The sequence below is a fragment of the Meleagris gallopavo genome, chromosome 1, assembly GCF_000146605.3.
Source record: "Meleagris gallopavo isolate NT-WF06-2002-E0010 breed Aviagen turkey brand Nicholas breeding stock chromosome 1, Turkey_5.1, whole genome shotgun sequence".
NCBI lineage: Eukaryota > Metazoa > Chordata > Aves > Galliformes > Phasianidae > Meleagris > Meleagris gallopavo.
The window spans coordinates 7,562,756-7,575,300 of record NC_015011.2 but is presented as its reverse complement, the minus strand read 5'-3'; the positions used below and the strand labels follow the sequence as shown (position 1 = coordinate 7,575,300).

Below are 12,545 nucleotides of genomic sequence, written 5' to 3'. Positions count from 1 at the left end.
AAAAAGAAGAGATGCTTTCATCTGCAGTAAAACGTTTTTATTTAATGCCTACAACCTGTTGCAAAAAGTAATTATTTGCTTTCTTAGTATCATAGGTTGCTCTTAACATCTTGCACTGGGGAACTGGCCTTTGTACATCTTCACCCATAAGACTCAAGCCTGAATTTACATCCTGCTACACAAAACCCTCAGTAGGACCAATTACTTTGCTAGCATTCTCTTTCCTGCAGTCTCCAGCTACAACTCCGGCCAACTGGAGCAACAAAGCTGCACACCAACGAGCAGGAAACGCTCATGAAATGGCAGACTGGTTCTCACAGATGAAATTAAACCATGGGATTTTCTTCTAGCAGCCCCAAATGCCTTCCCTTCAGCTTCCAAATGCACAAGGATTTGTGAGCACACAAAAAGAAATCTCTCAAAGGTCTGGGAAGGAAAGCAGTGTGGCTGCTGCTTTTAGTACCTTAGAAATACACTGCTAAGAGGGTCAGACAGGACACTGAGAAGTGCCAAAATTGGCTTACTTTTTAATAGCAGTTTTTTTCCTGCCTTCTTGCACCTGGCTCTTTATCCTGCAAAAAAGTGTTGGAATGGCCTGCCCATGGAGGTGGTGGAGTCGCTGTCCCTGGCAATGTTCAAGAAGCATCTGGATGAGAGCTATGAGATATGGTTTAGTAGCTTGTGGTTGCAGTGGTAATGGGAGGACAGTTGGACTAGATGATCTTGAATGTCGTTTCCAACCTTGTGATTCTATGATTCTATCCTGGAGCTGCAGTCAGACACCTCTTCCAGGGCTCTAAATTTCCCAGCCCATTTGCTTCCTCTGTAGAGCAGCAGAGCCATTAAGCAGGCAGACAGGTGGTCTTGGCATTCCCAGCTGTAGACCAGCCCTCCTGACAGGACCACTTGACCATCTGAGGCCTGAAGAGCCCTAAGCTGTCACCCTGAACTTTGTTCTGGTCTCTATGACATCCTATAGGGCGGCTCATAGAGATGTTGTACTGCTTCAGTTGTAAACATTTTCCCACAGCATTTGTCTATTTGTGCATCCCAACAGAAGGCTCTGCCTGGAACCTAAATGGGTTTGCCTTAACTGGAGTTTGCAGGTTAATTGCAGGGTTGAGCCATAGGATAAACTATTAACATGAACCTTGGAGCAGACATTTTGGTACATCTACAGATATCTATTATCATGGCAGTTCCCTAACAATTATTTAAATAGAATTAAAACAGGACCATGACTTCAGCCACAGATGCCCAAGTGTCAATTAGCTTCAAATTTTGCAGAAGGAATATGTGTAGAACAGCACTTGCAAGAAATGACTAAGACAACTACTGCCATACTAAGCACATAGTAAACAACATCTCATATGCCAAGTCAAATGGCTTGGCAAACTGTTTGAAGACCCACTCTTGCCTAAATTTCATAGTCATTTGAACATCAGATCTTCCTTTGCAAGTGCAAATGGTTGAAAACTATTCAGATGTTTCTTTCATTTACCATGTGCAGGTAAATATCTGCACAAGTCTGAACAAGAAGCTGCTCTGCTCTGTGTTATCTGCTGATCTGGCCACTATGCTGTGTTTGACAGCTCAGAAAACAAGCTGCTGCTGTTTATAGAGTTCACGGGATCTGCCCAGAGATATCTCCTCCACAGCATGTGCATACTCAGCTCTTAATGAGTTTTTTGACATTATGAAAGAAACGGGAAAAAAAAAACCTAATCAACCAAAAAGGAAAAAAAAAAAAAGGATTATAAAAAATTACCAGAATAACTGAAGAACAAAAGGCAGTTCCTACCCTCAAGTGAAGATTTTTTTGAGGTTGGCTGCTTACAGAAGGAAGTTGAGAAACTTCCAAAACTCTTCTGGGAAGATAGAGAGTGATTTCCAAACAGGGGCTTTCTGAACTCAGACAACTGTCAAGTAGGATGAGATTAGCAGTGACTAACTATCATTGAGAGTCTGGGAAAAACCCTAAGCCAGTAACAGCTCCCATGAAAGAGAGGGCTAATACTAATCAGCTCCCTCTTTCCTGCCAGTGAGGAACAAAGCCTGCACTATGATTAAAAACAGTCTTCTAAAAATCTGAGGAAAAGACATTTCTTGTAATGTTGGATGGCATCAGTATTTTTGCTCAGTACCTAGAAGATATCATAAAGGTAGTGCTGCATGACTTCAAAGGGACAAATGTACTTCAGGTCATAACTTCAGAACAAAAAGATATTTCATTCCCTAGTCCGTATATTCACTGAGTCTTCTGGCAAGAGTCTCAAGGCAATTGAATTTAGACTCCCAAAAGGATGTCAAATCAAGCAGACAGGAAAAAAGAATGGCTCACATTGCATTTGAACTGGTGGCCACGAGGTCACTTTCCTCCATTAAAACACCAAACTCCTTAATTTTTGAAATGTTTCCAGCAGGATCACAAGTGGTTTCTTACTTACTGTGTTTCCAGTGAAATATCTCAGCGTGTTTATTTTATTACTGTATTTAGGAAGTGTTTAATCCTGTCACTGGTGCTGCATTTGTCTCATAGTCTTAAAGTGTCTCATATACCTCCAGGGTTGGTATATACAGAAGGGTGCTTTTAATTCACATTCATTAATATACACAGTAACAGGCTCCAAAGAAACTTTCTCCATCCTGCCCTATAGTGGAAATTATGTTATTTAGGAGACTGAATGACAAGATGAAAAATGAACTGGAAAAGCCATCTCCACAGGATCCTGGCTGCTACTTAGATATCCAGAAATAGAGTTGACTGGCTGGGGAATGGACCTAGAAAACAGGAACACCTGAGTTCCTTGGCCCAAAAAACTGCTGTCTGCATCTCTAATTTTTTTCTACACATGAACATAAAGGCTTACCTAGCCAATTCTTAAGCATTTTGTGAAAAACAGGTGGTTTTTTTTTGCAAACTGGCTGCAATAATTTTGAGCAATATTACACATGCAGTTATGTCTCAGGAAATCCATTCATTTTCCAGCATGTGTAATAACACTGATCAGTAACAAAACAAAACTGCAGGTGAAAGCTCTCAACTCTTCTCAGCATAGCAATTAATTCAGTTGAATGAAAAAGGAAATGCAGAGTCTGAAATTCTCAGAATAAAGACTACCATTTGAGATACAGTGTGTAGGATCTCCTCCATGTGGTTGCAAGATAGAAGAATGCAGAATGGGTTTTGTAACCACTTAATAAATTTCAGCTGTTTAAATGCCACTTGGTTACTCGGAAAGAAAAGTAAGCCTGAAACTATGTTAGGTTACCATCCGCCCAGATGTTGACATTATTATGAAATTCTACTTCACAGCAAACTGGCTGTTTGCTTTACTCCCTTGTTATTTCATATTTTGCTGGGAGATACTTGGTGTTGACTTGAAATATCTCATAGTGTTTGGCCTGCAATCAAGAAGGAGGGTCGGCCTGAAGAACTAGCTGCAGCATTCAGGATTTTCTTTATTTCAGTATTTCCCCGTCCCAATCTAAGGTACGACTGGTGTATGTTATTTCTAGCTGCCTTGACATAGGGGCTGTTTAGAGTTGAGAAGCTGGATTCAGAATTTTTAAAATTGGTGTGAGTTACCCAATTATTTTGGTCTGTATCAGATAGGATTTAAAATCTGGTAGGATTAATTAGAGGGGAAAATCTAATAATATGCTATGGCCCACAACCAAACCAGAGCACCATAATTCCTTCATCTCTGAGAGCCTAAAGAGGGTCACACCTGTAGATTTACATTCATCTAAAGAAATGAAACTTGAAACTTCCTATTCTCTGCCAACCAAGTGTGACTTTGTTCCCATCTAGAAATAATTTTAGCTTGAGCTAATAACCTTTACATCTGTTTGCGGTATACTAATTTAGTAGCCTTACAGAACAGGTGATTCTGTGCCAATTTTTTGGTAACTAATACCAAAAAGAACAGCTCAAATCTGAAGTGTCCTGTTTAACTGAGAATCCTTTGAACAGGGATACCTAACTGCCCAAAATTCAATAGTATGTGCTAAGCTAAATCTAAACCTTTTTCGTTCTTTTGTCAAATGAAGCATTTGAGTAGTCTGCAACAATGTGAAAAGCTTTATCTGTTAGTGCAGAGGGCTAGGAACATTTTAAGGAGAATTATATTCTATTTTAAAATCTCACTCAGCTTGTGTTCTGCCTAAATCTGCATCAACCGAGAGATGTTCCCTTTGTAAAAATCTGCTTGCGAAACATTGAATTTGACCAGGCCACTTAAAGCAAACACTGAGAAATGCTTTTCCGGATTCACCTAGAAAGGTTGAGGAGCTCAGGGTTTTTGAAAGACTTGTCTTTGAAATGAAGTACGTATTAGAAATGGGGGAAAAAAAACCTTAGCTGAAGGAGTTAGAGACCAAATGAATCTGTTAGGGCAACTGTGACATTTTAACTCAAGACAGGTAAGACAAGCTCAAGACGGAACCAACTCAAGACAGAGACTATGTGCTCTCCAGGCTTAGCAAACACTCGGGCAGTAATTAAGATGCCCAGACTAGGCAGTAATCCTAGTTGGCAAAAGTCAGTGCTGAGAGACTCACATGTGATGATGTCCTACCAAAGAACGAACAACATGTCATTGAAATAGCACATAAAGTCCTTCTGGGTATAGGAAAGAAGAGTGCTATGAGCACAGTTACAGTTTTGAGGCATGGGATGAGCTTCCCTAAAGCAGCAGTGGGAGCTGCTGTCAATGTAGATGCGGTAGTTCACAAAACTAGAAAACTGCTAGAATTTCTAAGATCCATTCTGTTTTATTGAGCTCTTATGAAACCCCAGAAGAAGACCTGCAACTTCATTCTGGAACCTTGAACTAGCCTATTGTGATCCACCATCTGGGTGCAGTGGGATTTGGTGACTCAGGTCACTATGGGCTGGTGCCAGCCCCAGTGGCAACTGTTGGCAACTTGGCCTTGGCTATCCCAGTACCCAAGGTGAGGAGCAGCAACTCATAGGAAGGCTTCCCTGGGAACAACTATTCTCTCATCATCACAACTGAGCCGGTGCTTATGTGCTCTTATGGATTAGGGCCAAAGAGAAACTTGCAGTCACACAGGCTGTAAATCTGATGGTGGCAGCAGACAACCCAAGTGTGGAAATCTTCAGTCTGCATTCTTTGAAAACAAAGCAAGAGTTCAAGAGTTCAGCTTGCATGCAACATATGCTGCCATGAACAAAATATTATCTTTAAATCTCAAGATATTCACAATTGCAAAGCGTCTCTGTTTGAAAGAACAGCCAGTTGTACTACAAGCAACATTTCAACAATAAACTTCACAAACTAAAGTCAACTTCAGCCATTCAGTCAGTACGTATATCCTCATCTGCAGTTCCTTTTGCTGGCTCCTGGCTTGGTTTGCCTCTCAGATTTTGCACTGATAGAAATAACCACAACTCTCAGCGGGCAAAGTCTTGACCACAATGACCTCATGTTGACTTCAGTAGCACCTGGATCTCACCCAGCACATAAACCCCTGTCAGTGCACGTTACAAGGGAGACACTGGACAGGTATCCCTGGAGATGTTAAGTCTTCTCCTAGAATATAAAGTGTCAGGGTAGGATTTTTCAACATTTCCTCAAGAACAGCCTTTAAATTCCATTAACACAGCAGACTGCTTTGTCTCCAAAGTCCACTTAAAAGTTAAGATCTCCAGGACTGTCAGCAAGCTGTTATTATGACACCACTTCTCTGCTTCACTTGGCCATAAGGATTCCCTCTTTCACTTAAAACCTTTGAGAGGTTTGAGGTGAAAAGGAATAAAAGCTGTTTTAATAGTGACGACTGTTACACCAGCATGGAGAAACCATGTTTTGTGACATTTTCTGTATCCTCAAGGCCTAGAGAAATGTACTGTTAATCTCAACTATTCCTTTTACAAAGGACAGCAAGATGGATGTTTTCCATTTGCTATTTCCACTTCAGGTCTGGAAAGAAATATTTGAAGAGAAAATGCTCTCATTCCTATTACACTGAGCCATCTAATTGATTCCTCTCTGTTCTAAGGTTGATAGTCTGAACATGTGGCTTGATTCATCATGTCTAGATATTCTGAGAAACTTTAAATATTGGTCCTCGTAGCAAAACCAATGGAAGATGTGGTTTAGCACTGATCAGAGTGAGAAAATTCTGTTTGGTCCAGATCTTCTAGGCTGAGCACATGACAGCGCATGGAAAACCAGATTGAAAAATAGAAGAGCCACAGGAACTCCAGTGTCCCCTAAACACTGCCGATAACTGAGTTAGTTCAAACTGAGTGAAACTGAAAGAGGAAGCAAAATTGGGTTTGTGCTTCTGTGTTTTGAGAAATAAGGCAGAACTTGAACTTCTTTTTAGAAAGGGTTATGTTATGTAAATCTCAGATTTTGTGATGAGCAGGCAATTATTTGCAGTGCCTTTCTGCTACTTTATCTGAAACTCAGTGGACTGGAGGTCTCAATTTACCACAAGATGGGATCTGACATATATCTGGTCATCATGCTTTTTCACAATCTTCTGTGCGTGTGTGGAGTACAATTAGTGTGCTTAACGCTAACAAGCTTCTCCAGCAATTCAACCTCATCGCCCATTCACACCTTGTTTTCTTCTCTGAAATTACCTTCTGTGGATACTGTGGTTCCCCAGATGAACTCAGGTTCAGGTCAGCAAAAATATATATATGGAGTGTGTGAATTATTTAGCAGACAGTTCTCCTAGGTTTTAGATGAAGAACTTTCATGTTTCTCACATGAGGCATCAAACAGCCACCTGACCTTTGGTCGCTACTGATAGATAGAGTCACCTCTTTGAATTTCTTAGAGCACTTCTAAAGATTTGGCTCAAGGGATAGCAGGATAGCATTCTGATTTTGAGAACTCAGTCCAAATTCGAGCTGAAATATTGATCAGTGATGGAATTTTAATGCTGCTTCAGGCTAGGTCTGTGATATAAAAGTGATTTTAGAGTCATTTCCTGAGTAGTTTCCTTCCAAAGACTAGTCTATTTCCTGAACTTCGTGGGTATATAAAGGGATTTGTCAACAACAACATAACAAACGATGCTGTTTGCAAGGGCATGGTCTGGTCAAAGGCTGTGTTTTGTAAAGAAACACGGTGTCTATCCTTGCAATCCAGCTGCTACACAGCTACAGCTGAGTCACATCACTCACACCGTGATTTCACTTGATTCACTCTCAAAACACACAATGACAAAAACTTCTAATGTTACCTACCTTGAAAAATCTCCCTTTGCCTCCTGCAAAATAAGGGATAAGCATAAATATATCATTAAAAAATGCACATACAAAAATCCATGAAACTGCTGTTAAAGATTTCCCATTTGTAAAATTCATTTAGCAGCAATTTCCTGTTGTAACTGATTCCTCATGTATTTTCTTGACCCAATCTCTAAAGCCAAGCACCACACCAGCTGCAGTGAGCCGGGCAGATTAACAAACAAAAGGTTTGCCTAATAACAGTAGCCAAGTGATTCATCATTCTGCTAGTGGATTCCCAAGAAGCTACAGGAAATAATGGTACTAAGTTATTATTTTGGTCGACATGGATGCTATGTTAATAGAAAACCCCTGAAGCCTCAGTGACTTTGCAGCCTCTAAGAACATAAGGACTCTTTTTACAATAGTCAGCTATTTCCCATTAAGTAGATTTTCAGAAAGCTATCTCACCTGCAGCTTCCAAGGGGATGTAAGACTCAGAACTCCCTAACACTCTGCTGGGTGTTTCTGGGAGTATTTAGCTCCCTTACTTTAATATCCAGTTATTTCTATTTATTAATGTCATGGACTGATGTTAAAGGATTGGGTAATACTCTAGTGCAATACTTAGATCAGTATCTGAGTCTTACTGGATATCTGTCATACTCTCAAAATCTGTTGAGTTCCATCTTCAATAGATGCAATTTGCATCTTGCATTATCCACAGGCAATATACATTTCATTCTATGTATGCTAAGTACCTTATTTGCTGACAGCTACACACAAAGCACAGTGCAATAATGTAATTTGTAACTGGTCAGTAATTACTGCAATGAGGGAGTTTCCAGATTTTGTGTTCAGGTCCTTGTCTCTCCACTCACCCATCCACACTCAAAACCTGTCAGCCCATGTTCAGTGGTGCTTCACTTCCGAGGCTGGGGTAAAGTACAGAGCTTTGGTAGTACTTTAATTTGTTCTGGTAACACAACAATTTGAAATAAGGCTGCAGACTAAATCATTTGAGTTCTGACAGTCCTTTAGTATCTTCTCATCTCCCCTTGGGCAAAGCGAAAGGCAGACAAGCTCTCCTGTGGTTCAGGGAAAGATCCTTGAACGTATCATGATTATAGTACAACACAAAGCAAAACCCAAAAGCTAAGCCCTGGCCTGAGCAAGGATGAGCGTACTGAAATCAGAAAATAGTTTTGTAGGGTTGATTCTCCATCCCTCAGTTCTTTGACCTCTTTGATGCTGCAATGAGGACTAAAACAATGCTGCGTGATCCCTCTTGTTTTGCACGGATCCTGTCACAAACATGGACTGTAGTAATTTCTGGTTACAGATGGCAGAGGTGTGGCTTGTTTTGACTATTTTCATGAAGTTACACATCAAACTACTACAGGAATACACGCAATATCCTGTGTTTGTGATGAGAAACAATCACAGCAGTGAGGGTTACATTGGCAGATCTGGATCTGGGTGTACAGTTACTAAGTGCTTAAGTTATTCATTAGGATGAGCAGACAATAGATTCATAACCCTACTGCTACTTCACACAATAACCCTCTTGTTTGACGTGTATTCCCCCAACAACCAATAAGCAATTTCTTTAATGTACTTTTAATTGAGTCCCCCATCCTGACTCTCTCTCCATTTTTGTTACACAAAATGTTCTTAATGAAGATTCAAATCCCTACACACTAATTGCTTCCTTAACATGAAAAGTGCTGTAAAAGCGCAATATATTGTTATTTATTTGTGCAGTCTGATGAGATGTCTTGTCTGCTCACATGGAGCCTCACAGCTTCATACTTGATGGGAAAATAGAATCTACACTGTAAGAAAGGGGAACAAGAATCATTTGACAGCTATCTCTGATCTTCTCCCATAATTATGCTCATAAAAAGATATCTGTCAAACCAACCGCCTCTGCTGTCCTGAAAAGGTTCCTCTTTGGGAACAAGAGATTTACCGAACCCTGCTGGTAATTCAAACTCTGACCCTTTCCCTCTTGCTGATGAGGGAAACGACAAGACAATTTTTGTGTCTGAAGAAGTGGTTTTGGAAAGGCTTTACACCCTTCTGCCCACATTGGAAAATACAGACAGTTGCATATATAGAAGGTTATGGAGATCATCAGAAGGGCAAGCAACACTGGTAAAACAAATGCAACTGAAGTCATTGGAGAGGAACTCACTTGGTACATATTTCATCCAGGAAATCTCATTTATAGCTTAGAATTCTTTCTGGCTTTACATCATAGTCCAAGGCTTTGGATATCTGTGTTAGAGCTAAGAGGATATACATTTATGTAAACAAAATGTTGTGCAGTGGCATCTGCTTCACATGTGGAGAGCTCTGGTGTAAGAGGCTTCTGTACTTATTTTGCTTTGGTATAAATGATGAAAGCTGCGTAAAGACAACTTATCTGCTGAAAAGTAAGAGATCGTTTTCAGTGCAAACCTGAAAAGAAGATGAAGGTTATGTGTATCTCAGGCATAAATGAAGACTCTTCCCTTTGGTCCACAGGGACTCTCAGACTCTTCTAATCTGGGGAATCCCTGCACTTCTGTACGGCCCTTTTTGATTTAGCCAGTCAAAAGATTCAATACAAACAAAGGTGCATGAAGCAAGAAGAGGCTGGTGCTTACCTGCAAGATATATGCAGCCAGTTCAAACACCACTTCACTGTCAACCTCAATAAGTTCCTAGAAGGGTGAAGAAAACAAAAAGAATTCAGTAACTTTGAGATCCTGATAGAAGAAAATGCATCTCCTCCTGTCTACTGCAGAGTGAAGCATGTGGTGCCAGTTTTCTGCCCTGGCCAGGCTTCAAAGCAGTCCTTGTGCTCCTAGAGACCAAAGTGAGTCTGAACCTGCTCACTCTGATGTGGAGAAAGCCAAATATTCATCATGACAGCCTGGCAAATGAAGCATAACTCAGTGTGGCATAAGGGGTTCCTTGGGAGGAAGGAGGAGAAGGCAGGTGGAATGAGGAGGATCAGGGTCATTTTTACTTTCAAGCATGATTTAGTAAAAAATAGTCTGGGAAATAAAGATTTTTCTCTCCCCAATTCTACTCATGCTTCAGGAGAACACAGTTTTGTCCTTGGCTCACAGAAGCATAGAAATGAGAAAATTTGTCTTCACTGAAGTGATATCAAAGCCCTTGCAGAACCCCTCTGGCCCTTGTCCAGGGTAAACTCACAGGAAAATGAGCCATATTGCCTGTAACAGGATGGGAGCTCTGGTTTCAGCCCCTTCGTGTCCCTGAGCATGGGGGTGGGGTACTTTGAGAATAAACTGTGAAAGCAAATCTTTCAGTAAATTTTCACTGCTCTAGTCTATAGAATCTGTTAACATACTCTAACATACTCTATAGAATCTGGACCCTGACAAAAGTAATTTGTGAGAGTTGGGTGAAACTGTGAGCATTTTGCTTGGATGCTGCAGTCACAAGGACACTGCTGGCTGCATCCAGTCCTCTCAGCATTCTTCTGCTGCATCTGAAATAGTGGTCACAGGGCTAAGGGGTTTGTGCACCGCTCCACACTGCACGTGTGGGACGCAGACACAGCATCAGGAATGCTTGGGAAGGGAGGCAGAAGCCATATGGCCAAGCATGCTCGAGTCCCAACCAATTTTGCTTTTGGGAAGACAGTGGGCTTTTGCTGACACAGTTTAGGCCTCAGTTATGCAACTAGATCTCCCATGTGGCCACATACACATACGTGCTTACCTTACTCCTATGACTCTTCTGTTATATTTATTTAAACTGCTGTTTATAATATTTTATTTAATTTGGCAAGAAATGAGTTATCTAAATATAGATTGCTGCTGTGATCCGTGCTCCAGCCAAGTCAGGGCCACACCTCATTTACAAGCCACAATTGCTTTGGCTTGTCTCTGGCAAAATCAAAAACAAAGGAACAAAACAGAGATTAAGATCCAGGTGTCCTTGATTTTCACCAGTGCCAGCTTTTTAAAATAAGCATTTCCCTCACCTCCTTCATAACAACTCCTTGGGGAGTGAAGACTAGCTCTGCTAAGGGCAATAAATACACCTCCCTCAGTTCAGCTAAACTGTGACTCACACAGGCACCTGCACTAACGAAGTACTTGTGCCAAGAGAAGCGGCTGGTGCGAGATATCCATGCAGCTGCAGGCTGGGGCAGTCAGGAGTGTCCCAGAGCGAGGGGGCCTGAATACCCGTCTCTCTGTGGTGCACTGGGCATTGCACACATGAGCCAGCCTCTACAAGCCCATGTTGATGTCGCGACAAGTCCACACTAGCGGGTAGAGTGGGCCAGAAGCCATTCTCAGACCCTAAGGGTATGCAGCACAGAAAAACTCATGACTAAACACTCTTTCTCCCTCTCCCAGCCCCAAACAGAGTTACCACAACTATACTGCCTTTCAGAAACAGGTGCTCATCTTTGAACAGGCCTCCAGCAATGCCTGGGAGAGGACTGGTTGGCACAGGTCAAAACCTGTACCAGAGCATGTTAGTAATGAAACAGACTGATGGACAGTACCCAGCCCTGTCTGGCCGGTAGTACAAATGTCTCTTGAGTTTTCTGAGCAACACTGGCTGGGATGGTGCTGTACAAAAATTGGGGTGTGTGGGTCAATTGCAGGACTCATAGGAGCCAGCTGGCAGCCCAGGAGACCAGCAGCCTCATACTGAAGGAGGTTGCTGACAACAAACTGTTGTCCCCCAGTTTGTATTGCTGGTAGAGGTTGCCACAACCTAGGTGCAGCACTTTGCACTTGTATTTGTTGGGCCATATGAGTTTCTCCTAGGCCCGCTGCTTGAGCCTATCTACATCTGTTTGGATGGCATCCTGTCCCCCAAGTGCCACGACTGCACCACACAGCCTGGTACAAATGGTGTTATGAACTACACGTATTATACATAGCATGGCCTTTCCTGGCTGTGGGGAACCTGGGATGAAGTCATCTGTGAGAAGTCCAGTGAGAAAACTCGTGCAACAAGGAAACTTTCAAGGTTTGGGAACTTGCATGAAGGGATAACAGGCACTGATGCCACTCTCTACACCTAGAGATCCTTCCATCCAAACATGCTGGCTGGGTGCTCTCTTTGTATCTGATCAGAGACCTTGTACCCAGCTTTCAAATTCAGCATCCTTTTTAATAGCACGACATGGCTTACTGTGGCTGGAATCAGACGGAGAAGGACTCGGGGTGACTAGGAATCCAGCAGAGCTATTTATGGATGGAGCTGACAGTCCGCTCGAATGTGCAAAGTAATGGTTTTGGGAGAGGTCAGATTAAAATAGATCAACCTAGATCTGTAGGCTCTTCCCCTCCCC

At 41.8% G+C, this 12,545-nt stretch overlaps 1 protein-coding gene across 4 annotated transcripts in view; it reads right to left on the bottom strand.

Annotated features, from left to right (window-relative positions):
• FRMD4A (FERM domain containing 4A) overlaps nucleotides 1–12,545 on the bottom strand; it is a 201,057-nt gene that overhangs the window by 61,824 nt on the left and 126,688 nt on the right. For all 4 annotated transcript variants that reach the window (XM_010716844.3, XM_010716644.3, XM_010716904.3 and 1 more), the window contains 2 exons: nucleotides 9,865–9,921; nucleotides 7,232–7,254 (listed from right to left, as the gene is read on the bottom strand). In XM_010716844.3, coding sequence (XP_010715146.1) covers nucleotides 7,232–7,254; nucleotides 9,865–9,921 — 80 coding nt within the window. The remainder of the gene's footprint in view (nucleotides 1–7,231; nucleotides 7,255–9,864; nucleotides 9,922–12,545) is intronic.